Raw genomic sequence first — 26,869 nt, 5'->3', positions numbered from 1 at the left:
GCCTCCCGGGCGTCCTACACCCTGGGAATTTCTAGTAAAGGGAAGATCACAGTCCAGGAAAACTCTTGTTTTCTCTGGTAGGAACAAAGTGTATACTGGGAAAGTGTTAATGCTGCTTGTCAAGGCTGGACGTGGTGCCCGAGGCCAGTAGGCTGACTGATCCTTTTTTTTTTTTTTTCTGACTGATCCTACATGCTTCCCTGTCCTCAGGCCCCCAGTGAGCAGTCCCAGTGATGAGGATCCCACTGCCAGAGGGATGGGGATGAAGGAGGAAGGTACATGAGAGAATGATGTTCTCGCTGCTTTTGAATTACCGCTCTGCCACATGCCCTTAGACAAGTTACTTCACTTTCTAAACTTTCCTCATCTATAAAATGGGAATAATAATGGAATCTATCCAATAGGTTATTGGGCAGATTACATAAGATGTCATATATGTGATGCATGGGAAACACTGTCCCAGTGGGCACACAGGGCACAATAAATGGTAACTAGGAAAAGTATTTTCCTGTTGTAAAATTATAGTTATTTAACCAGGGCAGGGCAGGTTATGATATGGAGAAAAAGGCATGGAGGTGATGTGCACAAATATACCACCTTGGTCACCTGAGAATCAGGAAGAAGGAAGCAGCCTTCAAAGGTGATCCTGTGGGGCTGCCATTATATGGAGGCTTTAATGGTCTTTTTACACACTGTAGTTACTTATATCTATTATGTAATTTCCTAAACTATTACTTTTTAAAAAAGATTTTATCTATTTATTCATGAGACACACACACACACACACACAGAGGCAGAGGCACAGGCAGAGGGAGAAGCAGGCTCCATGCAGGGAGCCTGACATGGGACTCAATCCTGGGACTCCAGGATCACACGCTGAGCCAAATACAGATGTTTTAACCACTGAGCCACCCAGGTGTCCCTAAAATATTACTTTTTAATCAGAAAATTATTAAAGGATATAATTTTTATTGCTATGTGGCTTACATACCATAGATGCACCCCTCTGAAGTGTATAATTCAGTTGTAATATATTCACTCTGATGTGTAATCACTATCACTGTCTAATTCCAGAACATTTTCATCACCCCAAAAAGAATCTCTCTACCCAATGGCACTCACCAACCACATCCTAAACAGCTACTAATCTATCTTCTGTCTTTATGGATTGGTCTATTCTGGCCATGTCATATAAATAGAGTCATACCATGTGTTTTTTTTTTTTGTGTGTGTGTGTGTGTGTGTGTGTGTCTGGTATCTTTGTTAGCATAATGTTTTCTTTCTTTTTTAAGATTTTATTTATTTATTCGTAAGAGACAGAGAGAAAGAGAGAGAGGCAGAGGCACAGGCAGAGGGAAAAGCAGGCTCCATTCAGGGAGCCTGACATGGGACTTGATCCCTGGACTCCAGGATCATACCCCGGGCCAAAGGCAGGTGCTAAACTGCTGAGCCACCCAGGGATCCCCAGCATAATGTTTTCGAGGTTCATCCATGTTGTAGCATGAATCAGTACCTCATTCATTTTTATGGCGGAATTATACTCTATTATGTGGATATACCACACTTTGTTTACCCACTCATAAACTCAAAATCAGTTTATGGACATTTGAGTTGTTTCCATGTTTTGGCTGTTAGGAATAAGGCTGCTATGACCATCATGCACATGTTTTCTTATGGATATCTATTTTCCGTTCTTTTAGGTATACATGTAGGAGTATAGTACAGGTCAAATGGTAACTGTTTTTTTAAAAGATTTTATTTATTTATTTGACACAGAGAGAGTAAGTACAAGCAGGGGAGTGTCAGAGGGAGAGGGAGAAGTCGGCTCCCCACTGAGCAGAGATCCTCAAATGGGGCTCCATCCCAGGACTCTGGGATCATGACCTGACCTGAAAGCAGATGCCTAACAACTCAGCCACCCAGGCGCCCCTCTATTGTTTAACTCTGAAGAATTGCCAAGCTAGGGGATCCCTGGGTGGCGCAGCGGTTTGGCGCCTGCCTTCGGCCCAGGGCACGATCCTGGAGACCCGGGATCGAATCCCACGTCGGGCTCCCGGCATGGAGCCTGCTCCTCCCTCTGTCTGTGTCTCTGCCTCTCTCTCTGTCTGTGATAAATAAATAAATAAATCTTAAAAAAAAAAAAGAATTGCCAAGCTATTCCAAAGCAGCTTCTACCACTTTGCATTCCTTCCAGCAATGTATGCAGGTTGCAGTTTTTCTACATCCTTATAATTTTTTTTAAAGAATTTATTTATTTATTCATGAGAGACACAGAGAGATATATAGAGACACAGGCAGAGGGAGAAGCAGGTTCCATGCAGGGAGCCTGATGTGGGACTGGGTCTCAGGACCCCAGGGTCATACCCTCAGCCAAAAGGTGGTCGCTCAACTACTGAGCCACCCAAAAATTGAGTCCCCAATTTTTTTTTTTTTAACAAAGAAAGCTAAGTCTTTGTAGCTGTTTGAGCTGGGCTCCACACCCTCAGTTTCCTTTCCGGAAACAGGGCCCAGGGCGGGGAAGCTCTGTGTTTTGTGTCCTTTAGTGGCTCTTCTACAGTGATCTCCCTCAGCCTGCGAGCTCCTGGAGCGGAGTCTCTGTCTCCCAGAACCGCCCCTAGGGGGCAGCTCTTAACAGTTCTTCAACAGTTAACGTTTCTCTCCAGAAAAGGGTTCAAACTGGCTGAATGTGCAGGGTCAGAAAAGGGGATTTAATTTCATGCCTCTCCTACCAATGTGAGTGCTGTTCTCTATATTTTAGCTCAGAGAATAGTCAACCCTGATTAACTATCAAAAATCATATGATGATCTAGGGGCACCTGATGGCTCAGTCAGTTAAAGCATCTGCCTTTGGCTCAGCTCATGATTCTGGGGTCCTGGGATTGAGCCCAACAGCAGGCTCCCTGCTCAGTAAGGAGTCTGCTTCTCCCTCTGCCCCTCCCCGTGCTTGTTCTCTATCTCTTTCTCCCCGTGCTTGTTCTCTACCTCTTTCTCTCAAATAAATAAATAAATAAATAAATAAATAAATAAATAAATAAAATCCTTAAACAAAATATCATATAAGGATCTTATTAAAATGCCTATTTCCAGGGTGCCTGGGTGGCTCAGTCTGTTAAGCATCTGCCTTTGGCTGGGGTCATGATTCCTGGGGTCCTGGATCAAGCCCCATATTGCATTGGGGTCCCTGCTCAGTGGGGAGCCTGCTTCTCCCTCTCCTTCTGCCACTCTCCCTGCTTGTACTCTCTTTTTCTGTGTGTTAAGTGAATAAATAAATAAAATCTAAAAAATAAATAAATAAATAAAATCTTTAAATACAATAAATTGCCTATTTCCATTTCCATTCCTTCCTAGGAGATTCTAATCCCTTTAGTTTGGAGTTCAGCCCAGGCAATCTGTATTTTTAACAAGTACCCTAGGTGATTCTGATGAACTGTAGTTGGGAAGCAAGATATTATACCTTTTATCCCACAGTGATGTGGCCCATTTTGCAGAATAGAAAGCTGAGGCTCAGAGAAAAATTAACTTGCCCCAAATCACAGTTAGCTTGACCTTCTCCAAAGTCTCTATGTTCCATATGACGCCAGGCATCACATTTGTTAGCATGGGCCTGCAGAATAGAGAGCCTCTCTCCATGCAGGACTGGAAATTCTGACAACAAAGACCTTGGCAAACACCCTACATTCCTCTTCCCTATTTCCACTGAATGTGGTGAGAATACATATTGTATTTGATTCCTAAGCCTGTTATAACAAAGTACCACGGGCTGGGTGACTTAAAACAACAAATTTGTTTTCTCAAAGTTCTTAGAAGCTCAAAGTCCAAAATCAAGATGTTGGCAGGATCATGGTCTCTCTGAGGGATCTAGGGAAGACTTTGTTCCATGCATTTTTCTTAGCTTCTGTTGTTTCCCAGCAATCCTCGTCATTCTTTGACTTCCAGCGATGTGACTCCAATCTCTGTCTCCATCTTCATGTGTTGTTCTCTCTACATGTCTCTTTTCTTTTTTTTTAAAGATTTATTTATTTATTTATTCATGATAGACACACACACACACACACACACACACACACACAGGAGGAGGGAGAAGCAGGCTCCACGCCGGGCGCCGGACGCGAGACTCGATCCCGGGACTCCATGATCGCGCCCTGGGCCAAAGGCAGGTGCTAAACCACTGAGCCACCCAGGGATCCCCTGTTTCTTTTCTTTTTATAAGACACCAGTCATACTAGGTTAAGGACCTACCCTACTTCAGTCTGATCTCTTCTTACATATTAGTTACATCTGCAAAGACCCTGTTTCAAAATAAGGTCACATTCACAGGTACCGAGGTTAGGGCTTCAACATACCTTTTGGGAGGGGAATACCCCCCCAAATATCTAGGCTAGTCAGGAAGTAGCAAACAAAAGCAGGATTCTCATGCTGGACTTACACACCCAATCACTATGGTGATACTTAGTTTCTAAAAGCAGGTACAATCCAAGGGCCAGATGGGAAGAGAAGCTGTGGTGGGCACAGGGGGAGATTTGGGCACCGTGCATGGCACTTGACAATTAAGGACTTTGATCTGGCATCAAAATAGTTCATAAATCTGGCTCAACTAGATTTTATTCATTCAGTCAACAGCTCTGTAGGCTTCTCATGTGCCAAGATTGGGTAGGGAGCAAGGCAGGTGGGAACCATTCAATCATGGCTCCTGGTTTATTGGGATGACTGACCACCAGAGGATCACACCACACTAATGAGGGCACAATTACAAACTAAGATCTGTGCTCTAAGAAGAAACCTGTTGTCACCAAGGAGACCTTCCTGTTGCTGTATTTACTCCCTCGCCCCCTTCCTTCCTTTCCCTTCCATTCTTCCTCCTTCCCTCCCTTTTATCAATTAACCTTCTCTTGGGACACCTGAAGGTATTGCAAAATCTCAGTGAAATAGAGGGAATTAGAGCATTCCTAGTAGTGTGGGCGTAGTGGTATTAACAACCCAAACTGCAGGATTAATGGGGTAGAGGCTGGGAGATGGAGGGGTGGGAGGCTTCGTGTTAAAGGGTAAGGGTGGGAGAGTGTCCCACCCGAGTTTTCCCCCTACTGTGCAGTGAACACGCCCTGGGAGATTCATGGCCAGTGGGTAAGAGCTCTTAAAGCTTTTACCAATTTGAAGCTGTGGACCTCCTCCCCTCCAAAAATCCCTTTATTGTTTAGCCCTTATATAGCATGTTCCCTAGGATGCCAAGATAGCAGGCCAAGCCCTGGCCAGGGTAGGGTCAATGCCTAGAGAAGCCCCACTCTGACCTGGCTGTAATGGCTGTGAAATCCTGCCTAGCCTGGGGAAGCTCTCAAATCTGGCTCCGTCTCCCTCCCTACTACCATGGTCCCAAGGTCCCACTGATGAAGGATACTTGGAAGGCAGGCAAGTGGGGACACCCTTAAAAGGATCTGACACTACTCTGGAAGGCTTCCTCCACCCTTTCCCAAGAGATAGCTAGGTGACAAAAACCTGATTGGATGACAGGCTCAGGGAGGGTTCATCAGGTGAAAACAGCCCGCCAACAAGCCCTAGACTTAGGAACTCCTGTGGCAACCCTCTCCAGTCCCCTCCCTCTTGGGGAGCTTTGTATTACCATTCAATAAACCCTGCTTGACTGCCCACCACTCTGCCTGGCCACCTCTTGATTCTTTGAAGTGGCATGACCAAGAAGCAAAGGCACCAAAGTAAAACGAATCCTGTAGCACCATCTCTTACCTCCCTGTGACCAGGACGGTCAGGCTCCTTCCAATCCACCTCCCACCTACACAGGTGTCAGAGGGATCCTTCTCAAATGCCAATCAGGCTGGGCACTCCCTGGCTCCCACAGGCCTCCCATTTCCTTCAGGGCGGCTCCCAGTGACCTGGCTCCCATCTGGTACTCCAGCCCCACTTGCCTCTTGCCAGGTACCCTTCAGCTACTTGTGGCTGCCTCTACACCAGACACAGCATCACTTCTCTGTACTCTGCCTGGAATTGCCTGTCCGGTCCCGTTCTGGTGGCTAACTCCTCCTGATCCTTGGACAACCACTTCCATCAGCATCTCTGGATGCATTAAGTGCCCCTTTTCAGAGCTCTCACCTTCTCCCACTATCATTGCATTGTGTTGCAACTTTCTTTCCACTGAGACATAATTTTTCCTTTTTTTTTTTTGAGACTTATTTATTTATTCATGAGACACCCAGAGAGAGAGGCAGAGACACAGGCAGAGGGAGAAGCAGGCTCCTCATGGGAGCCTGATGTGGGACCCAATCCTGGATCCCGGGATCACGACCTGAACTGAAGGCAGCCTCCAACCATTGAGCCATCCAGGTGTCCCTTTTTTTTTTTAAAGATTTATTTATTTACTTTAGGGGGGTGGCAAGCACAGAGGGAGAGAAGCAGACTCCCCGCTGAGCACAGAGCCTGATGCGGGAGCTCCATTCCAGGACCCTGGGATCATGACTTGAGCCAAAGGCAGACGCTTTGGGCCTGAGCCACCCAGGTGCCCCTAACTGGGACATCCTTGAGGCGGGAACAATGTCGGATTATACTGTGATCTTCCCCCTACATGTCTCCCTGCCCTGCCCCACCACACCGTGTGCCTAGGAGCCGGCACCACAATACGACATCTCTTAATGCCCAGCTAGGGCTCCACTGCCCACCTGACCACAAGCTCTGGCCTTGGCTGATAGATACATTTATGTTCCCAAATGGACTTTGACTGTGACCTGACAGTTTTGTGGATGTGAGCCTTCACTACCACCCCTAGTCTGCAAGTGCCCCGAGACCCGGCCCAGAAAGCTCCCAGACAGAGGTCACTAGTGGAAAGATGGGGTCTCACAGAGCTGCTTCCGTTCCCTGAACTTCTGCCAGTAGTCAGTGAGCTATCCCTGAGGTGCTCCTGTAGCCACCCTCCTTATCCCAGAACTTCTCAGGTTCCCCCCTCGGTCTTGGGGGTGGGGGTGCAAAGGGGTATCAGTCCCCTTCCTTCGGAGCCTGCTCCTGGGTCGGCAGGGCCAGAGGATGGGTAAGGCAGGGGTAGGATGCTCAGGTGTGCTGGATTCTACTGTCCTTGTGAGTACCTATCAAAAGCCTGGGAACTGAACGTGTGGGGGTGGAGTGGGGGTGCTGAAAAGGGTTTCATAACCTGCTTTCTGGTATGGGCGGCAGAGACTCAGTCAACCATCAGGGCAGGTTAATGCTCTGAAGGTGAGGAAACAATCTCTAGGCAGGAAAGGGACTTAATCTGCTCCCTACCATCAAGAAAAGAAAGCCTCTGCTTGCGTGGTCCTGCTGACCTGGCAATCAGGACTTCAGATCTTGGTTTTGGAAAGTTGGCCCTTTTCCAGAACCAAGACCAGTCTTCTTTAAGAGTCTACCATGCAGGACCTCTTCCAAGTTTCATCATTTACTTTCAATGCACAAGCCCAGGACCAGCCCAGGGCAGCTTAGCTGTCAGGCTAGTGGATTTTTTCCAACCTTCTCGGACCACCCACCCGTGAGGGTCGGACAAGCACACATAAACCCCTTGGCCTTTTGCAGGGACTCATCAAGAAATCGGGGAGGGCAGACAGTGCCTGAGTCTGGGGGACAGGGCTCACTGATCCAAAGCTCAAGGGGAGGTAGGGGTGGGGGAGGAACTCCCTAAAGAGCCTCTCCTGTCAGCTGTCAGCAGACTCACCTCTTGTCACTGGAGTGATTGATTTCAGGGTCTTGCCAGCAACATTCTTCCCCATCTTCTTTCCAGACTTGCTGTTGAGTTGCAAGTGGTAGGGTCTGCTTGAGATCCTGGGGCTACGTGCTCCCCCAGCACCCCCTCCGCCTTCACTGGCCAGAGTCCTTCCGGCACATAGCACTCCTCCCCCCACCGCCAGCCCCAGTTGACTTGAGCTGGACCCAGAGGCTTATGAGGCTGTTATCTCTCAACAGACAGCTGTGCAGGGCTGGAGGCAGCAGCTTATCAGGGAGCCTGCAGTGATTCACAGCCCAAGTTCCAGCTTCTCTGCTGAATAGTAATTTCCAGCAGTGGATTTGTGCTCAGTCTGTCTCCTCCCCCTCTCCCAAGGGTGTGCTGTCCTTTCTGAGAGAGCAGTGAAGGGGAGATCCTACGGATGGCGAGGAGGGGTTTGGTGCCAGCTTTCTGGATATGGCTGTCAATTGGCAGGAGGTGGCAGGTTTAGGGAGCCCCGAGGGGTGTGCCTCCCTTGGCAGTGACCCCCAGGAGAGTTCACTGGGGCCTACCAGCCTGCCTGCCTTCCCAGGAAAGCAATGAGCTCCTCTTTTTCCCTCAGTGGTGGTGCACCCGGGGGGACAAAGGCCCCCTTCCAGCCACCAGCCCCTGAGCCTAGAGCCAGACGGAAAGCTGGGAGAGGAAGAAGAGGCCAGGGACTGGGCAACGTGCCCCTTGTTCCATCTTGGAACAAGACTGCAGGCTGGAGGGGACGGAGACCCAAGGCCGCAGGCCAAAGCAGTTTCCACATAGGTTAAGCGCTAAGAAAGAAACCTGGGGCCAGAGCCATTTTTGTGTTTGTTTTATTGGAAGCAGGACTCCAGCTCAGTGGGGGAAGGCAGAGAGTTCTGTCTGGGGTCTGTCCTTCTGGGCCAGCAGGGGAAGGGGGACTGTTAAGAGAGCTAGAGCCCATGGAGACGCCCCTGCACCAAGATAGCAGGATGCTCCTTAACAGCAGGGTAAGGAAACTAGAAAGGAAGAGGTCTTCCCGGGTGACATAGACACCCCCCCCCAGACTGTCCTGCCTTCCAGCCGTCTGCTGTCCTTCCTCGCCCCTTGCCTCAGCCGCCAACGGTGGAGAGGGTGCCAAGAGCTCTCCTGGGGCCACACACTGTCCTCGGGAGCACTGGATGCCTCCAATCCTCGGGGATCCTGGGCAAGGCTCAAGAGTCCCCCTGCCCATCTTCCCCTCCCCGAAGAAGGTCCCGGCATGGCTTGGTGGACTTCTGCGTCTCCAGGCAGCCCAAGTGGCGGAGCAGCCAAGCGCCCACGACGCTTCCCTGGGGTCCCCGCCCCGTGGCCCCGGGCCCGGGGCCCCGTGCTGACGGCGCGGCGCGAGGAGCTACGTCCCGAGCACCGGGGCATGAAAGGCTGGAGATGCGGCTCAAGGTCGGGGCTCCGGGGGTGGGGGCCCGGCCCCGCGAGCTCTCAAGCCGTCGGACGCTCCTCCGCGGCCCCGGGCTCAGGTCGCAGGCGCTTGGCGGAGCCTTCGGCAGCCGCGGCTCCCCCCGGGCTCCGCTTGGACGTCGGCGCGGCGGGCTGCGACGAGGGTCCCGGGTGGGCGTCCGGGGGCTGGTAGCCCGGCTGGCGCGGATCCAGGGCGTCCTTGCACAGCAGGATGGCGAGGCCGGGCACGTTCTTGAGGACACTGAGGCTGGCGGCCGGCTCGCCAGGCCTGTGCCCCGGCGCGGGCCCCGGCGGGAGGCTCTGCCACACCTCGCGCACGCTCCGGTAGCGCAGCCGCGTGACCTGGTGCAGGCCCGCCAGGCGGCGCTTGAGGATCTCCGCGCACGTGACGGTCTTGGTGGAGGCTCGACCGCAGCCGCTGAAGACGATGGCGCGCGTGGCGGGCTGCGCCATGCTGGCCGTGGCGAAAGCCAGCAGGTTCCGGATCTTGCTGCCCTCCTTGACCCGCATGTGCACAGCGCCCGGCGCCAGGTCGGCGAAGGGCCCGGAGCCCGGGCCGCCCCCCTCGGCCCCCTCGCCCCCCGGCGCCTCCTCCGAGCGCACCTTACGGAAGTTCTCCATGCGCCGTCGTTGCCCGGACCGCGGGGGCGCGGACTTGGCCATGGGGCCGCCTCAGCCCTGGGGCTGCATGGCCGCCGCCGCCCCTGGCCAGGGCCCGCAGGGCTCGGGGTGCGGGAGCGCCGCGGACGCCGGCGGGCAGGCTGGGACGGCGCGATCCTCGCCCCCGACCGTCTCCGGCGGGCGCCGCTCTCCGCCGCGCTCTCCGCGCCCAGGGCTCCGCGCCTTCAGCGGCCGCCCCGCCCGGGAGCCCGGAGCCCCGCCCCCGCCAGGCCCCGCCCCCGCCAGGCCCCGCCCCCGCCCGAGCCCCGGCCGCCTCCGGGATCCAGTCCCGAGTCCCGCCACCCGAGCGGTGCGCGGGGAGGTGCGGCGGCGGCGCGGGGGCGGAGCTGCCGGGCGCAGTTCCCGCGGAGTCGCCATCTGCCCTCCCTGAGCCAGCCCTCGTCAACGGGCGACCTGCATAAAAACTGTGTGTGCGACGCCAAAGCCGCCTCGAGCCGGGCGCCCCAGCCCTTGCGCCCCCGGTGCCCTCGCAGGGAGGTTTTGCCCCCCGCCCCCCGGGGGAACGCCTGCGCCCCGTCCCCCCAGCGCCCGAGCCGCTCCTCCCGCCTCAAGGACGGCGGGGGCGCAAGCCGCAGAGTGCGGGGGCCCGGCTGCAGCTGCGCCCCGCGCTGCGCCCCGCGCTGCGCCCCGCGCTGCCCCCCGCGCTGCCCTCGGAGCGCCACGTCGCGGCGGCCGGGGACGGGTGGAGCCGGAGCTCGCGGACCCCGGCCGGCCCCGGGCCGGGGATGAGGCTGTGGGCCAGGCTGCTCCTGCGGCGCGTGGGACGAGCCCGGGAGAGCCCCTCCCAAGGGCGCCGGGCCGCCTCCGCGCGTGGAGCGTCCACTGTTAGGGTAAGCCAGGCGCTGCTCCCTGGTGACGTGGACCCCCCTTCTTCCCAGGAGGAACTCGTTGACGGTCAGCCGCGGCCCCCTGACGCCCAGTGGGGTCCATTTCCAAAAAGGAGGCCCGAGGAAGGCAGGTTTTGAGAGGGAGAAGGGTGGCAGGTGGGAAGTGGAGGCCGCGGAGGCGGTGTGGAGCCACCGCGTGCCCCTCTCCGGGAACCCCGCCGGCCGGGAGAGGCGGGACAGAGCGGGGGCTGGGGTGGGAGGACAGGATGGGCGCGGAGTTCGCAGGCACTGGGCCCCCCGCAGCGCTGCCCTGGCCCGCGCCGTCGGGCGAGGGGAGTGGGGCGGCCCCGGCCCGGGTGGGGGCGACCAGCGCGCGGCGAGCCCCGGAGGCGCGGCCGGGAAGCCTGAAAATGCTGGCGGCCTGGCAGGGCCTGGGGGTGGCGGGGCCTGGCCCTGAGCCCGGGGCTGCCTGCCGGGGTGCCCCTCTCCCTTCCCACCGCTCCTGTCGCCTCCTCGGCATCGGGTTTGTCCTGGGTCCCGGCCCCTGCTGTTCAGACCCCGGGCTGACCCCGCTACCGCCCTCGGGGAACGGCTGCAGGGTAGACTCGGCGGCTGGGCTCGGGGCCCTCGGGGTCGTGCTCCGCTTGGAGCCGCGACTGGGGCTGTGCATCAGCTCCCGCGGGCCCAGCGAGGGGCAGCCACGGAGGCCGAGGCACCCCAGCCTCGAGACAACACGCAGACGGCCTGCAGCGCGTGGCGGGGAGCGGGGAACCTCACATTCCGTTAGCGCGGGGTAGTTGTGGCACTTAGAGGGCAGCTGTTTCGGCTAGGCCTGGGAGCCAGCCCTGGAACTGGGGGAGTCGGGGAGGAGCGAGCTCGCCATCCGCAGGGGCATGCAAGCCTGCGCCGGACCTTCACTAGGAGGGTCTAGGGCAGGGCTGCGGCTGGGCGGGTGGGCCCTCCAAGGCGGCCCCCCCCCGCCAGCTGTGGGGCGCTGGATTTACTCCGCTCCCCAGGGGAGGGAGAGCGCGGGAAGGGCCCGCGTCCCCCCCCCTCTTCCCCGCTCCCTCTGCAGCACTTAAAATGTAAATGTACATCGTGATTAGCCGCAGGGTCGCTAATTACCGCCGAAGCCATTCATTACCCTGTCAACGCGCGTGCTAGCCCGCCGGCTGTGCGCTCCCGCTGGGCCGCGGGGGTGCGGGGGGAGCAGGGAGAGGCGAGAAGGTTCGCGCGGGGGCGGGGAGGGGGGAGGCGGGGAGGGCGGTGCGGGAGAGCGGACGCGGCCTGGGAGCCGAGCGGCGGGAGGATGCGCCCCGCGGAGAGCAGATGGGAGCGGAGCAGAGGGCTCAGCTCCGGGCAGGTGGGCAAATCACTGCGCCGCGACCCCGCGACGGTGAGAAACGTGTAAAGACGGTCGAGGCTTTCTGTTAAAAGAGCTGGGTGGAAAAAAATAAAAATAAAAATAAATAAAAGAGCTGGGTGGGGCCACAAGTATTTTTCTTTCTTTTTTTTTTTTTTTAAGGCGGACGGGTGGGGAGAAATCTATTTCCATATGTGCGTGTTTGTAGATGTAAATGTATTTTAAAATATCTTTAAGAAAAGAGCATACTGCATCTGTTACCTCTGAAGCAGCATCCAGTTTTTTGAGCCTCTTCAAGAACTACCGAATACAGAATTTAACGCGGAGCCTCGGAACAGCCTGTGTAAAGGAGGGACTGACCGTGCAGCATGAGCTTCTTTGCCTCTGTGTGACCTTGGGCAATTTACTTAACTCCTGTGCCTTGATTTTCTGAGCTGTGAAATGGGGCTAACGTAGGCACCTGTCTCTTAAACTGGCTGTGAGACACATAGCAGTCTTAGGAACTTGGCTGGTAAATTCTCAGGAATGTCGGCTAATATTTTCCATGTATTATCTGAGATTAAAATACATTTTACAAAAATTTTAAAGGGAGATGAGGGAGAAAGGAAAATGGGCAAAACCTTGGCAAGAGCAGTTTTCCTATATGCCACTGTCAGCGGCAGCTTATAGTCCTTGCACTCTCAGAGGAGGTGGAGGGGTGGCTAGGCTGGAGCCCAAGCCCAGCCAATGCAGCACCAGTCCCTGTCTTGCAAAAGACCTTTCCAGCAGTGCACCCTGCTTCAGTGGACAAGTCTCTTCTCACCCCAAGATTGAGAGAACCCCCCAGGCTCAGGACAGGTCTCCTCCTCTGTCTCCAGTAGTAGGAAGAATGAGCATGGGGAGCTCCTAAAGCGCTGGTCCTAGTCCTAGCCTCTCTGGGCAAGGACTTGGGAGCATGCAAAACTAAACTTTTGAAGGGGGCCAGAGGGAGCTCAGACTTACCAGGCACCTACCAAGTGCCCAGCATTGGGCCAGATGCTCTCAAAGATCTATTCCCTGATTCAGTTTTCATAATCTCCCTTTTCATCATATGGAAACTGAGGCACAGAGAGGTTAAGTAACTTGCCCTATCATCACAGCTAAAAAGCAGCAACCACAGGTGTTTGAATGCAGGTGCTCTGACTCACTTTACTACCTCACCTGAGTATAAGAGAGAAGGAAACTCTAATGATTACGCTGCCCAGTAAAGGTTTGAGTTGATTTTGGGGAGAGTGGGGGTTTCTACAGTGGGGAAGGTACATTGATTATCTATTGCTGCATAAAAAGTTATCCCCCAAACTCAGCAGGTTGAAACAAATTCACATCTTACACAGTTTCTGAGGGCTACAGACCCAAGAACAGCTTGTAAGGGTGGTTCTAGCTCAGGGCCTTTCCTGAGGTCACTGCCAAGATGGCAACTGAGTCTGGGGGAACTGCTCCCCTGCTCGCTCACATGTTAGTTAGAGGCCTCAGTTCCTTATCACGTTGGATGTTTCCATAGATGTGCTCATGACATAACAGTGGGTTTCTGCAGAGCAAGTGATGTGAGACAGAGAAAAGAGAGAGAGACAGAGAGGATGAGAAGGAAGCCACAGTGCACTTTGTAACCCAGCTGCCTCTGAAGAGGAATTAAGATCTACTTCTTGAAGGAAACAGGGTCAAAAAATTTGCAGATATTTTGAAACCGCAGCCTAAGGGGAGTATTTGGGAGGCAAATTTAGCAGGAGAGGCAATCAGGAATCAACATATTGAAGCAAATATGTGGAAAGAATCAGGAAAGCTGAATGTATTTCCTGGCATACAGAAAGCACTTAATAAATGTTTGCTTGTTTGTTTTTAAAGATTATTTGAGGGGGGTGGTGATGCCTGGGTGGCTCAGGGTGCCATCCCGGAGTCCCAGGATCGAGTCCCTCATTGGGCTCCTGCATGGAGCCTGCTTCTCCCTCTGTCTGTGTCTCTGCCTCTCTCTGTGTGTCTCTCATGAATAAATAAATAAAATCTTTAAAAAGAGAGAGAGAGAATGCACGCAAGTGTGGGGAGGGGCAGAAGAGAAGAGAGGGAGAATCTTTTTTTTTTTAAGATTATATTTATTTATTCATGAGAGAGAGAGAGAGGCAGAGGGAGAAGCAGGCTCCATGCAGGGAGCTCAATGTGGGACTCGATCCCGGGTCTCCAGGATTACCCCCTGAGCTGAAGGCAGAGGCTCAACCACTGAGCTCCCCAGGCATCCAGGAAGAGAGAGAATCTTAAGCGTGCTCCACATTCAGCACATGTCTGATGTGGGGCTTGATATCACAACCCTGAGATGATCTGAGCTGAAATAAAGAGTCTGAAGCTCAATTGACTGAGCCACCCAGGTATCCCCAGAATCTGCTCTTAATCGTGGCACTAGACCCCTCCTGGAGGAGGAAGGGGCAGCAGGGCTGAAAGCCATCAACTATCAGCCTCCCTAGTTATCCATAACGGAGGTCCTGGAACTCCAGGGTAGAGTTCTCCTCTGCCTGGGATGGAGGGCACCAGGGCTGCTCTTCCTTTTCCAGCTCTGAACTGGGATAGAGCGAGGGTGCTTAGTTTATCCCTTCCTAGAATTAAAACTATTCATCAGGGGTGCACTGAGTTTTCCCACAAGTTATAAAATGCTTGCCCATTCAACACCCAGAAGCAGCTAGTGGGGTGGTTAAGAGTGTGGACTCTGGAGCCCATTGCCTGAGTTTGAATCCTAGCTTTGCCCCTTGCTAGCTGTGCCCTTGGTCAAGCTTTGGAACTTCTCTGTGCCTTACTTTCATCTCCTGTTAAATGGAAATGGGGATGTAAGTGGTAATAGTACTTACCTCTTGGAATTGTCTCAGGTTATCCCCCTAGTACTGCTATGGGATCATTACTCTTACTTTTCAGAGACAGGACAAACCCTTTGCACACTCAGCTACTGAGCAGTAAAGCTGGAGGCAGATGGAAGGTAGGGTAAAAACAAAAAAGCAAACAACATAGGCAGAACAGAATGTTCACCTCCATGAGGCAGCCAGAACTGTTGGGCCCCAGCTGTTAGGCAGGAATGCGGGTCCAGTGGCTTTAATTTGCTTGTGTGTGATTTAACACTTTTGGCTTCATTTCAATGGGGAGTGGCTGTCTCAGCTTTTCTCAACATCACATATACAGAACCTTCTCCCATCACGTCCTGTTAGAGTCAGGCTTATGAAAAACTGTATCATTTTGTTGCTGTAGAGGCAGGCAGGGTCTGGAGCCCTAGGAAGATGTCAGGAAACAGTCTTCTCTTCCCTGGATCACCTCTCTTCCAAGCAATAGTCCCTTCCCTACTTCTCTGTGGTGGTGAGAATAGAAACGGGTCTTTTTTTTTAATTTTTTTTTTATTTACTTATGATAGTCACAGAGAGAGAGAGAGAGAGGCAGAGACACAGGCAGAGGGAGAAGCAGGCTCCATGCACCGGGAGCCCGATGTGGGATTCGATCCCGGGTCTCCAGGATCGCGCCCCGAGCCAAAGGCAGGTGCCAAACCGCTGCGCCACCCAGGGATCCCGAAACGGGTCTTTTTATCTAAGACCCCTGTCACCTCATCCCCCATCCTACCTACCAGCCCAGAACAGAGCCCCCAAATCAAGGTGGTGAATTGGAGCTCCTTCCAGTTCAGGGAGCTGCTTGGTCAAATCCCCTTTATGGCCATGAGGGTTCCCTGTTACCACCAGGTAATTAATTATGTCTTTCCTTCCTTTGAGCAAAAGATGAAGTTAACCAAGTGTGCCTGCCATCTATTGTTCGAAGTAAGTCACAAGGTGCCCTGTACATACTGTCCCGGAAAATAAATTGTATGTAGTTCATCAGGGGAAAGAACATCATTTTGTTTGCAGAGTTTCTGGGAGAATTCCCTCTGCCTAGAAATTATGTATATTTGCTGATTAATGGCTTTCCTGGTGAACCTGCCTCGGAAAAAGTAATAGAGTTGTGAGTGGGTGTCACTAGCCCCCATCATTCCCGCCTCCTCCAGGAGAGGTCATGGGTACAGGCAGATCTCTGAAGTAGTTGTCTTTTCTGCCCACATATCTTCACTGTGGGTTGGGGGTGCACATCCTTCAGATTCTGCCCTGAAGTCCAAGTGTTTTCAAGAAAACAAGCCAAAAAATGTCATGGTTTTATGTGACAGCTTCATGTTTTAAAAATGTGATCAACCTGTTTCAGCCCCCTATTGCTGGGTAAAAAATCACTTTACAACATCATTGCTAAAAATAATAATTTATTATTTCTAATGCCTCTGTAGTTTCACTAGACTCTGCTGGGCAGTTCTTCTGTACCACAGTGTTGGCTGAGGTCACTCCTTTGCATTCAGCTGGGAGCTCGACTGGGGCTGGAACACCACAGGTGGCTTCACTCACATGTCTGGTGACTGAGCTGGGCTGGTTGGAATGGCTAGGGCTGCTGGCTGTGCTTTTCTCCACATGGTCTCAAGCTTATTTCTTGAATGGCATGATCCCCAAAAGATGACAGTGGGGGCCGTGATGCCTTGCAAGGCCCAAGCCTTAATGCCACACATTATTACTTCCCTTGCAGTCTGTTGGTCAAACCAAGATAAATATCCAGTCCGGATTCTAGTTGTAGGGAAATTGTACTTCTTAGTGGAAGGCCTGACCTTCATATACAGCCATGGGAGCATTTGTAGAAATGGTGGCCATTCTGTGGACAGTCTAACACATCAAGTAACTCATGCTTTAAAACACACTTACCTATAGGTCTGTGTGGCTCACAGTTGCGGTTTCTACTTAAACTTTTAACAAATTCACCTGGAAATCCCTCATGGACCAGGAGGTTTTTTTTTTTTTTATGTTGGGAGGAAGAGGTGGGGAATAGCCAGGAAAGGAGACCCTGGGTTTTCTCTTGGAACTAGGCACTGCCCATGCCAGACTATTATTACTTCCTTCTTATTAATCTGCTTTTGGGACTACCATCCATTAGCCTGAATCTCAAAGCTGCACAGTTATAACCTGGAGGGAAGAAGGCCGAGTGATTGCTGAGATTTTTTTTAATGCTTTGGTGGGATCACCACCTTTGACTTTAGCCTACTAAATCACTGCAGGATTTTTTAAAAAAGATTTTTATTTATTTATTCACGAAAGACACACACACACACACACACACACACACACACACAGAGGGAGAGAGGGAGAAGCAGGCTCCATGCAGGGAGCCTGACACAGGACTCAATCCCGTGTCTCCAGGATCAGGCCCTGTCATTGCAGGATTTTAATCAGGCCTATATTATTAGATTAGTACTTTGGAAAGGTCACATAGAATGGCAAGAGGCCTCTGTTCTAGTTACCAATTGCTGCATAACAAATTATCCAAAACGTCTTTATGTAAAGCAATAGTTTGTTATGCTTCCAGATTCTGTGAGTTAGGATTTTTTTTTAAGATTGTATTTATTTATTCATGAGAGATGGAGAGAGAGGCAGAGACATAGGCAGAGGGAGACGCTCAACCACTGAGCCACCCAGGCATCCCTGTGAGTTAGGAATTTGAGCAGGGCTTAGGAATGAATGGCTTGTTTCTTTTTCCATGATATCTGTGGCTTCAGCTGGAGGACTTGAAGGTTGGGGACTGAAATAATCTGAAATTTTGTTCACCTGCTTGTCTGTTGGTTCTGCTAGCTGTCACCTGAAAGCCTCAGATCCCCGTGTGGGCCTCTCCATGTGGTCTTGTCTGCTTGGATTAGTTTGGGCTTCCTCACAGCATGGTGACTGGATTCCAGGGTGAGTATCTAGTAACAGAGAGAGAAGCAGACATAAACCATGTTGTGCTTTATGACCTAGCCTTAGGTGTCACACAATGTCATTTCTGCCACATTCTGGTTATCAAGGAAGTCACTGAGCCCTGCCCAAGTTCAAGGAGAAAGGAAGTACACTTTACTTCTTGATAGGACATGGCAATGTTCTGGGAGAGCATGTGGGGCTAGAAATATTGCTGTGGCCATTTTTTGGAGAATATAACCTGCTGCCGCCTCAAAGAAGGGCATGGATTCATGCATGTCATTATCCCTTTAAAGTATGCCCAGAGTCGGGACGCCTGGGTGGCTCAGTGGTTGAGCATCTGCCTTCGGCTCAGGGCCTGATCCCAGAGTCCCAGGATCGAGTCCCACATCAGGCTCCCTGCATGGATCCTGCTTCTCCTCCCTCTACCTATGTCTCTGCCTCTCTCTGTATCTTGTGAATAAATAAATAAATAAATCTTTAAAAAAAAAGTATGCCCAGAGTCTGAGCACTCCTCCCTCCTCTAACCTCATCTTCCGCTCTCCTCACTCATCCCATTTAAGCCCTACCAGCTTCCTCGCTTTTCCTCCAACACTACGAACATACTTGTGCATCAGGGTTGTTATACTTGTGCCCCTTCTGCCTGGAGGGTGCATCCCACCAGCTCTCTCAGAGTCGGCAGGCTCTGCTCAGATGTCACCTTTTTCAAGAGGCCTCCCTGACCACCCTAAAATAACAATTCTCCTCCTTCAATCTCTCCCATTAGAATGTAGGCTCTGTGAGGGCAGGGACTTTGTTCTGTTCCCAGCTGCATCTCTAGCACCCAAGGACAGTGTCTGATACTCAGTGCACAGTATTTGTTGAATGAATGAGTGATGGGCTTCTTTGAGTGTGAAAAGTCAGCATCCTACCCTAAGATATGGTCTGGAGCAGTGAATGGTTCTAAAAGTGTGATTCAGGGATCTTTGGAGGTCCTTAAGACCTTTTCTTTGGCTGGAGAGAGGGGTGGGGAGCTGTGAGATTAAAACTTTTGTTTTTTTAGGGGACTCCCGGGTGGCTCAGCGGTTTGGAGCCTGCCTTCGGCCCAGGGTGTGATCCTGGAGTCCCGGGATCGAGTCCCACATCGGGCTCCCTGCATGGAGCCTGCTTCTCCGTCTGCCTGTGTCTCTGCCTCTCTCTGTCTCTCTGTGTGTCTATCATGAATAAATAAATAAATAATCTTTTAAAACAAATAAAACTTTTGTTTTTTAAAATATTTTATTTATTTATTCACAAGAGACACACAGAGAGAGAGAGAGGCAGAGACACAGGTAGAGGGAGAAGCAGGCTCCATGCAGGGAGCCCAACTTGGGACTTGATCGAGGGTTTCCAGGATCACGCCATGGGCCAAAGGCAGGAGCTCAACCGGTGAGCCACCCAGGGATCCCCAGAGGTCAAAACTTTTTATAACAAACTAAGACATTATTTGCCTTTTTCATTCTTATTATTTCACAAAGGTTCAGTGGAATTTTCCAAAGATTGCATGATATGATATTTCAACAGATTAAATGCAGAGGCAGGGGTGACTGGGTGGCTCGGTTGGTTAAGAGTCGACTTTTGATTTCAGCTCAGCTCATGATCTCAGAGTGGTGAGATCGAGCCCCCTGTTGGGGTCTGCACTGGGCATAGAGCCTGCTTAAGATTCTCTCTCTCCCTTTGCCTCTGCCCCCTCCCCCGACTAAAATGATAATTAAAAAAAATAAATAAATGCAGAAGCAGATATGGGACTTCAGTTATCTTCTATGAATCCAGATATTAAAGAGATTTGCAAAAATGTAGAACAGTGCTATACTTCTCACTACTTTTATATGTGTGTTTGTTTTAGAAAATATAAATTTTTTAATGTTACCATGTAATGAGATGATGATGATGATTATTATTATTATTATTTAGAGAAAGAGCATGCATGAATGAGGTGGGGTTGGGCAGAGGGAGAGAAAGCATCTTAAGCAGACTTTGTGCCCAGCACAGAGCCCGACATGGGGCTTGATCTTAAGACCCTGAGATCATGATCTGAGCCAAAATCAAGAGTCAGTCACTTAACCAACTGAGCTATCCAGGTGCTTCTATCATTGTTATTTTAAGTGAAATTATGGAGAAAAAAGTTTTAAATTACTGGTTTTAATTCATAATGTAGTAAATATTGGTAAATAACTCAAGTTTACAAAGTTCTGTGGTGTTATAAATAATTATAAAAATGTAAAATGGGGACAGCTGGGTGGCTCAGTGGTTGAGTATCTGCCTTTGGCTCAGGTTATGATCCCAGGATCCTGGGATCGAGTCCCACATGGAGCTCCCCACAGGGAGCCTGCTTCTCCCTCTGCCTTTGTCTCTGCCCTCTCTCTCTGTGACTCTCATGAATAAATAAAATCTTTAAAAAAATGTAAAATTGTTTTCAGACAAAAATGTTTGAGAGAGTAGGAAGTAGAGGCTAAATGGGGATGCTACAGAATTGGGGATTTTGGAGCTGATCAGCAGCAGTTCCAGAGAGAAATGAGGTTTGGGAAGAGGTGAGAGGCCTGAACCCAGGGAACCCTGAGTTAAAGTATGCAAGGGAGCCTAGCATCACAGTGGCCCATTCTGCCTTTGGATGACAAGGCCAGGGCTATAAGTCTCTGAGTTTGGTGATAACCAAAAATATTCTGGGGACTGTCATGTATGATATTAACTGGTTATTATTTTGTTTGGTCCAAAAAGATGATTTTTGGAGGCATATGCATAACCATATTTTTATTTTCATAGTAAGTTGCATATAAGAACAAAAGAATAAAGCAGACAGATCCTTGAAATCAAAAGTGAAAAGCCTAATATGAGTGCTAGAAGCAGCTCATGCTGGCCCATGAGAGCCAATTGTTAAAATTTCAATTTTGTAATCTGCTGTTCAACTACAACCATTATTAAAAATTTAATTATATCAGCTTACAATTAAGCTTGTTGCAGTAAAAGAAAAGTAAAATATTAAACTCATCATTCAAAACTCATGGCTTTCTAATAACTTTATGACATTTTACTATTCATGCTCTTTTTTAAAAAAGATTTTATTTATTTATTCATGAGAGACACAGAAAGAGAGAGAGGCAGAGACACAGGCAGAGGGAGAAGCAGGCTCCATGCAGGGAGCCCAACGCGGGACTCGATTCCAGGACTCCAGGATCACGCCCTGGGCTGAAGGCGGCGCTAAACCACTGAGCCACCTGCGCTGCCCTCATGCTCTTGAATTAAGGTATGCTTCTTGTATTGGTGTGGCAGTAACACTATATAAGAGTATGCTGTGGTGCCTCTTTGCCGGACCCAGCATTTAGTAACATCATGTTAGTAGCTTGAAATCAGCCATGGGGGATGTACTTACAGCACAGAAATTAGCAAACACTACAAACACAGAGTTTGACGTATTGTTATTTATTTGTTAATTATCACATTCATTCATCAATTGTAGCTATAGGTTACGGAGACAAGAATAAAGGAAAGACCAATGAAAGCATTCTTTGAGGATTGATTGGCTATATGGAATTGATAATAAACTGTATTGTATATTTTATTATGTATAAGTTGTGTGTTACACATCCTTTATATCAGTAAAGCTTATAATAAATATATCGGTACTTTTTTTCCCTGAAGAGCCAATTGTTAAACATTTACCAAACACACTACTCAACCGAGGTCCACTGTCCCTGAGACTAGCAGTGCGATGAGGGTATGCAACACAGGGGTATGCTCCCTCACCCTTGGCCCTGAACTGTCTGATGGGGAGTCAGATACGAAGGTAATAATACAGCCCTGGGGGATGAGGAAGGAAGGTGCTGAGGAATCTAGTCCAGGGAGGTGTCCAGAGGATCTGAGACTCACATGGGCGCTCAAAGGATGAGTAAGAATCAGCTAGCCAAAGGAACACCATGAGCAATGCTCAGCTCTGGGCAGGAACAATAGCAACAGAGGATGGAAAGTTGAGGACCCCAGGGCGTGCTATGCCTGCAGTTAGTGGGGTCAGGTTTGGATGGGCAATTCTGTGCTAATTCGACAAGTAAACAGTGGGTGTTGCATGTTCAGAGCTTCTGGCTAGACTGTGAAAGGTGGCGGCGATGAAGATGAGCTGCACAGGCCATCCGTCGCACCCAGCTCTTCTGCTGCCTGCTGAGCAACCAGGCTGGTGGCCAAGCAGCTCTTGCCAGGGTTAGTCACTGCGGGCGTGGCTGCCCCCAAGTGGTCCGTCGGAGGCACTGCTGGGAGCAGGAAGGAAGCGCTGAGAAGCCACCGTGGACCAGGGCCGGGGACACCCACAAGAGGTTGGGGATTGGGAATTGTACTTGTTTCCTACTCTCAACCTGTTCCAGTGATCCCCATCTTTTCAAGCTAACGAAACTGAGTTATAACCTACACACAATAGAGTACACAGATCTTCACTTTTCAGTTTAATAAGTTTTGATAATTTTATATAACTTGTAACTACCACCCAAAACAAGATCTAGAATATTTCTATCACCCCAGAAAAAATTGTTCTCTTTTTAGTCAGTCAACTCGCCCCTCCCACCCACCCCACAATCAGCAGCCCCTAGGTTCATTTGTATCACATTAACTTTCCTGTTGTTAAACTTCATGTAAGTGGAATCATATAGTATAGCTTTGTTTTGGTTTTTTGGTCTGGCTTATTTTGCCTAATATAATGTATTTTAGATTCATCCATATTGCTGCATGTATCCATTGCTCATTCATTTTTCTCCTTGAGTCATATTATATTGTATGAATATATAATAATTTGTTTATCCATTCTCTTGTTGCTGGCTGTTTCCAGTTTTTAGCTATTATGAATTAAGTTGCAACCAATTTGCAAGTCTTTTGTGAAGTTATGTTTTTATTTCTCTTGGGTTTATACCTTGCTAGGTCAAACAGTAACTCTATGTTTAACTTTTTGAAGAACTGCCAGATTATTTTCTAAAGTGGCTACACTATTTTATAATCCTATCAGCAGAGTATGAGGGTTCCAATTTTTCCACATCCCTGTCAGTGCTTAGTGTCTGTCTTTTTGATTATTCTAGTGGATGCACAATGGTGCTTCATTGTAGTTTTGATTTGCATTTTTCAGTTTACTAATGATGATGTGTGTATTTTATTTTTTTTAAAGATTTTATTTATTTATTCATGAGAGAGAGAGAGGCAGAGACACAGGCAGAGGGAGAAGCCGGCTCCATGCAGGGAGCCTGATGTGGGACTTGATCCTGGGACTCCAGGATCACGCCCTGGACCAAAGGCAGGCACTAAACCGCTGAGCCACCCAGGGATCCCCTCCTTCCTTTTTTTTTTTTTTTTGTTTTTTTTCCCTCCTTCCTTTTTTTAAAAAAAGATTTATTTATTTATTCATGAGAGACACAGACTCAGAGAAACAGGCAGAGACACAGGCAGAGGGAGAAGCAGGCTCCATGCAGGGAGCCCGATGTGGGACTCCATCCTGGGACCCCAGGATCATGCGCTGGGCTGAAGGCAGGCGCCCAACCGCTGAGCCACCTAGGCGTCCTTCCTTCCTTCCTTCCTTCCTTCCTTCCTTCCTTCCTTCCTTCCTTCCTTTCTTTTTCAAGTAAGCACTATGCCCAATGTGGGGCTTTAACTCACGACCCCAAGGTCAAGAGTTGTATGCTTTACTGACTGAGCCAACTAGGTGCCTCCTCGTTGGAGAAATTTCTATTCAGATCCTTTGCCCATTTTAAAGGTGAGTTATTTTTCATTGTATTTTTTAAAAGGTTTTATTTATATGAGAGAAAGAGAGAGAGTGGGGAGTGGGGAGAGGAGCAGAGGGAGAAGTAGGCTCCTCACTGAACATGGAGCCTGAGGCGGGGCTCAATCCCAGGACCCAGCGATCATGACCTGACCTGAAGGCAGATGCTTAATCTACTGAGCCACCCAGATGCCCCTCGTTGTTTTATTGAGTTTTGTGAATTCTCCATATACTCTACATGCAAATCTTTTATCAGATATGTGATTTGTCAGCACTCTCTCCCATTCTGTGGGTTGCCTTGGTGGAGTTTCCAGTGTGGTGAGGGAGAGAAGACAAACATAGGGAGCGGGTGGTAGGGAGGAGGTGTGGAGGGGGAGAGGCACTGTCCAGGGGGCCTACCTAGGGTAAACTCTCTGAGTTTGAGGGTTCCCCACCTTGGTAGTAAGTGGACTGGATGAACTTCTCTGACAGTGCCATGGTTCTGCAGGCAAGAATGTGTATCATCGTATATGCAGTGCTGTGTGATCAAGCATATATGCTAGGTGTCAGGGACCTGGTATCTCACGAGACCAGAAGCATGGGGTGGGATGGGGAGCCGGAGCTTCTTTCTTAAGAAAGGAGACTCCATATTGCAAACTTCAAGGACTAATGGGTTACCTTGAAGGCAGCATGATGTGGCTTGAGAGCCAGATAGACTGAGTTTAGATTTTGGTTGTAGTAGATGCTACTACATAGTGCTCTCTCCATACTTCCTTAACCATTTTTGATGATATCTTACTGCAAGCCCCTGGGATTTACTGCCTGAGGGATTTCTCTGCTCAGAAGGCACACAGGAAAGTCTGGAAGTGCTAGGAGCAGTTCTCAATCCTTAGTTTCCTCATTTTCTTGGCAGGACAGCTGTGTTGTACTCTGCACTGTGTCTCAGAGGTCCCCAGTAGGATGCCTGCCACCCCTGCCACCATTGCCCACAGTGGTAACCTGCTCATTATTGTACCTTGAATTGGTTTCCATTCATTTCTTTGCTTCTACTAGAGCTTCCTGGGATCATCTTTCAAAAAGACCATTTGTACTCACATCCTTATCTCAATGCCTGCTTCTGAGGAAACCCAACCTAAAAATACTGATTCTTCCATGTCTTAGATACATCCATTTTATTTCCTTGGGCAGATCACTTTACCTTTTTGAACCTCACTTTCCTCATGTACAGATTGGGGATAGTAGCACAACTTCATGGAATAGTCATGAGGCTTAACATCTTACTCAGATATATTAATGGTTTAGTAAATGCTAGAAAAATCCTCTTTTATTTTCAGTTGTTTACTGACTTGTTCTGATAACAGGTGCTATCCCAGAGGTGCTTTGGTGGACCTGCCTCATTCAACCATAACTGGGCAAGAAAAGCCAAGCAGCCTGGAGCTGGCCCAATGAGTGATTGGATTATTGCTCCCAGTTACTTGCTCCCTCCCTGCAATTAGACGTCCCTACTGTCTGTCATGCCTGCATCCTCTAGAGAGAGCATATCTTCTGTCTCTCATGCATTAGCCCTATGACATTCTTTGGTGAGTGGCATGTGACATTTGCCATATGTGAGAAGCTTTAAATGTATTACAGCATGGTTTGGCTCAGGCTTTTTCATTCCTGCCCCTAACCATGAGAAAAACATGTTCCCAGTGCTTAGCACATAGTATAAACCAGCACTTATTAACAGTGTATTAGGTACTGTCTTTGTGTTCCATGTGTCTACATGTATTAATTCATTTCATTGTCACAGAAAACCTAGATACAGGTTCTGTTATCACCACCTTTATTTTATGTATGTGGAAAACTAACGTTCAGTAAGAATGAGTACTTTGACCAAACTAACACAGCTGGAGAAAGGCAGGCAGTCTGCTTCATCGGTCCATATTCTAACCACTGTATCATGCTGTTTCCCATTGTAGGTGATCAGCAAATGCTTATTGAATAAAAGTATGTTTAAATGATTGTTATCACTGACAGCATTGTTCCTTTCCATTTACCCACACTCCAAAGGTGTAATCCACTGGGACAGAGATGGGCTTATGACTTTGGACCTGGATGCTTTTCCTGCCTTACTTGTTGGACAGATAAGAAGCCCTTCTGAATCTCCTGCCTGGGGAAGAAAAATCATCTGAGGTCATCAGTTGGGAACCCAAACATTTCTCCCATAGGACCCACAGGAACCACAAGATATCTCCTGTAAATTCTATGTGGAATCCAGACATACACCCTGTAAACTTATTTTTAAAGAATATTTTATTTATTCATGAGAGACAGAGAGAGGCAGAGACACAAGCAGAGAGAGAAGCGGGCTCCATGCAGGGACCCCGATGTGGGACTTGATTTCAGGTCTCCAGGATCATATCCTGGGTTGAAGGCAGGCACTAAACCACTGAGCCACCCAGGATTCCCTACCCTGTGAATTTCCATGTGGACCTCAGACCCCTCTCCTAAAGGCTCATGTCAACCCCTATATCTTTCCTGAGGCTCACATGGACTCCCAACATCTCTCCTGTAGGAGTCATGTTTGACAACGTCCTCAGGTTCCCATTCCTCATCTTATTGGGTCCTCCTTAAGGCTCTGTAAATCTGCTAAAGCTTGCATTATAGCAGGGGGAGAGTACTGACCATATGAGTGAACCAGGGACAGGACTAACAGCAGAACCCAGTGTCCTTCCCTGTAGCACATGATTGTCCGCTCCTGATTGGCCTGGGTGGCTAGATTATGCATCCTGCTCAACTCCATAGCCCCCGAGACTCCCTCCCTTCCCTTCCCTCTCCCTGTTTCTTGTCTGCCTTTCTTCATTCCCACCCCCTTTTCATCCCAGCTGTGGGAGTGTGGCCCCACTCACAGCAGGCTAGAGCCAGACAATGGGCCCTTATTCTGGGCAAAGAATCCCCTCAGTGTCTCCCACCCACTGAGGCCCCCTTCCAGGCCCAAGATGGTGTGAGTGGAGGGCACTGTGGAGGGCAGGAGCCATTGGCTGGCAGGACAGAGGGTGGCCCTGGCTTTAGAGGTCTCCACAGGAGGTTTGCAACATAAACACTGTTCACAATAAAAGCTTGTCTTTCACTCTCAGCCCCATTTCTCCAAGCGGGTCTCTCCACTGTCACTAGTTCTGGGGTTTTTAACTATTTACCCTAGTCTCTACTCTCTTTAGGTGTTCATCTCTGCGTATTACAGTCTCTTTCATTCTTTTTTTCTGTGTCTTGCTAAACTTCTGTCTTTCTATTCCATTGTGTACCTTGCCTGTCCCTATTTCTCATCTCTTTTACTTCATCACGTTCTCTCTCTCTCTTCTATCTTTCCATATCTTTTTTCTTTCC

At 49.8% G+C, this 26,869-nt stretch overlaps 2 protein-coding genes across 2 annotated transcripts; one reads left to right on the top strand and one right to left on the bottom strand.

The window, feature by feature from the left end:
• Positions 1-8,516: 8,516 nt before the first annotated feature.
• On the bottom strand, positions 8,517-9,957 carry RPP25 (ribonuclease P and MRP subunit p25). The gene has a single exon (XM_055320019.1). The coding sequence runs from the start codon at positions 9,797-9,799 to the stop codon at positions 9,158-9,160; it is 642 nt and encodes a 213-aa protein (XP_055175994.1). The 5' UTR covers positions 9,800-9,957; the 3' UTR covers positions 8,517-9,157.
• LOC129506160 (proline-rich protein 2-like) lies at positions 9,798-10,782 on the top strand. Its single transcript, XM_055319613.1, has 2 exons — positions 9,798-10,026; positions 10,343-10,782. The coding sequence occupies exons 1-2, from the start codon at positions 9,798-9,800 to the stop codon at positions 10,780-10,782; spliced, it is 669 nt and encodes a 222-aa protein (XP_055175588.1).
• The last annotated feature ends 16,087 nt before the right edge of the window (positions 10,783-26,869 follow it).

This window comes from Nyctereutes procyonoides, unplaced genomic scaffold, assembly GCF_905146905.1.
Source record: "Nyctereutes procyonoides isolate TBG_1078 unplaced genomic scaffold, NYPRO_anot_genome, whole genome shotgun sequence".
Classification (NCBI taxonomy): Eukaryota; Metazoa; Chordata; class Mammalia; order Carnivora; family Canidae; genus Nyctereutes; species Nyctereutes procyonoides.
The sequence above is the reverse complement of the archived record's forward strand: the minus strand, read 5'-3'. Positions and strand labels throughout refer to the sequence as shown.

What these genes read in the sequence shown, in the direction of transcription:
- LOC129506160 (XM_055319613.1), top strand. Translation starts at nt 9,798, where the DNA reads ATGGGGCCGCCTCAGCCCTGGGGCTGCATGGCCGCCGCCGCCCCTGGC. An exon ending in CGGAGCCCCGCCCCCGCCAG is followed by an intron (nt 10,027 to 10,342) that starts GCCCCGCCCCCG and finishes CCGTCCCCCCAG; the next exon opens with CGCCCGAGCCGCTCCTCCCG.
- RPP25 (XM_055320019.1), bottom strand. Translation starts at nt 9,799, where the DNA reads ATGGCCAAGTCCGCGCCCCCGCGGTCCGGGCAACGACGGCGCATGGAG.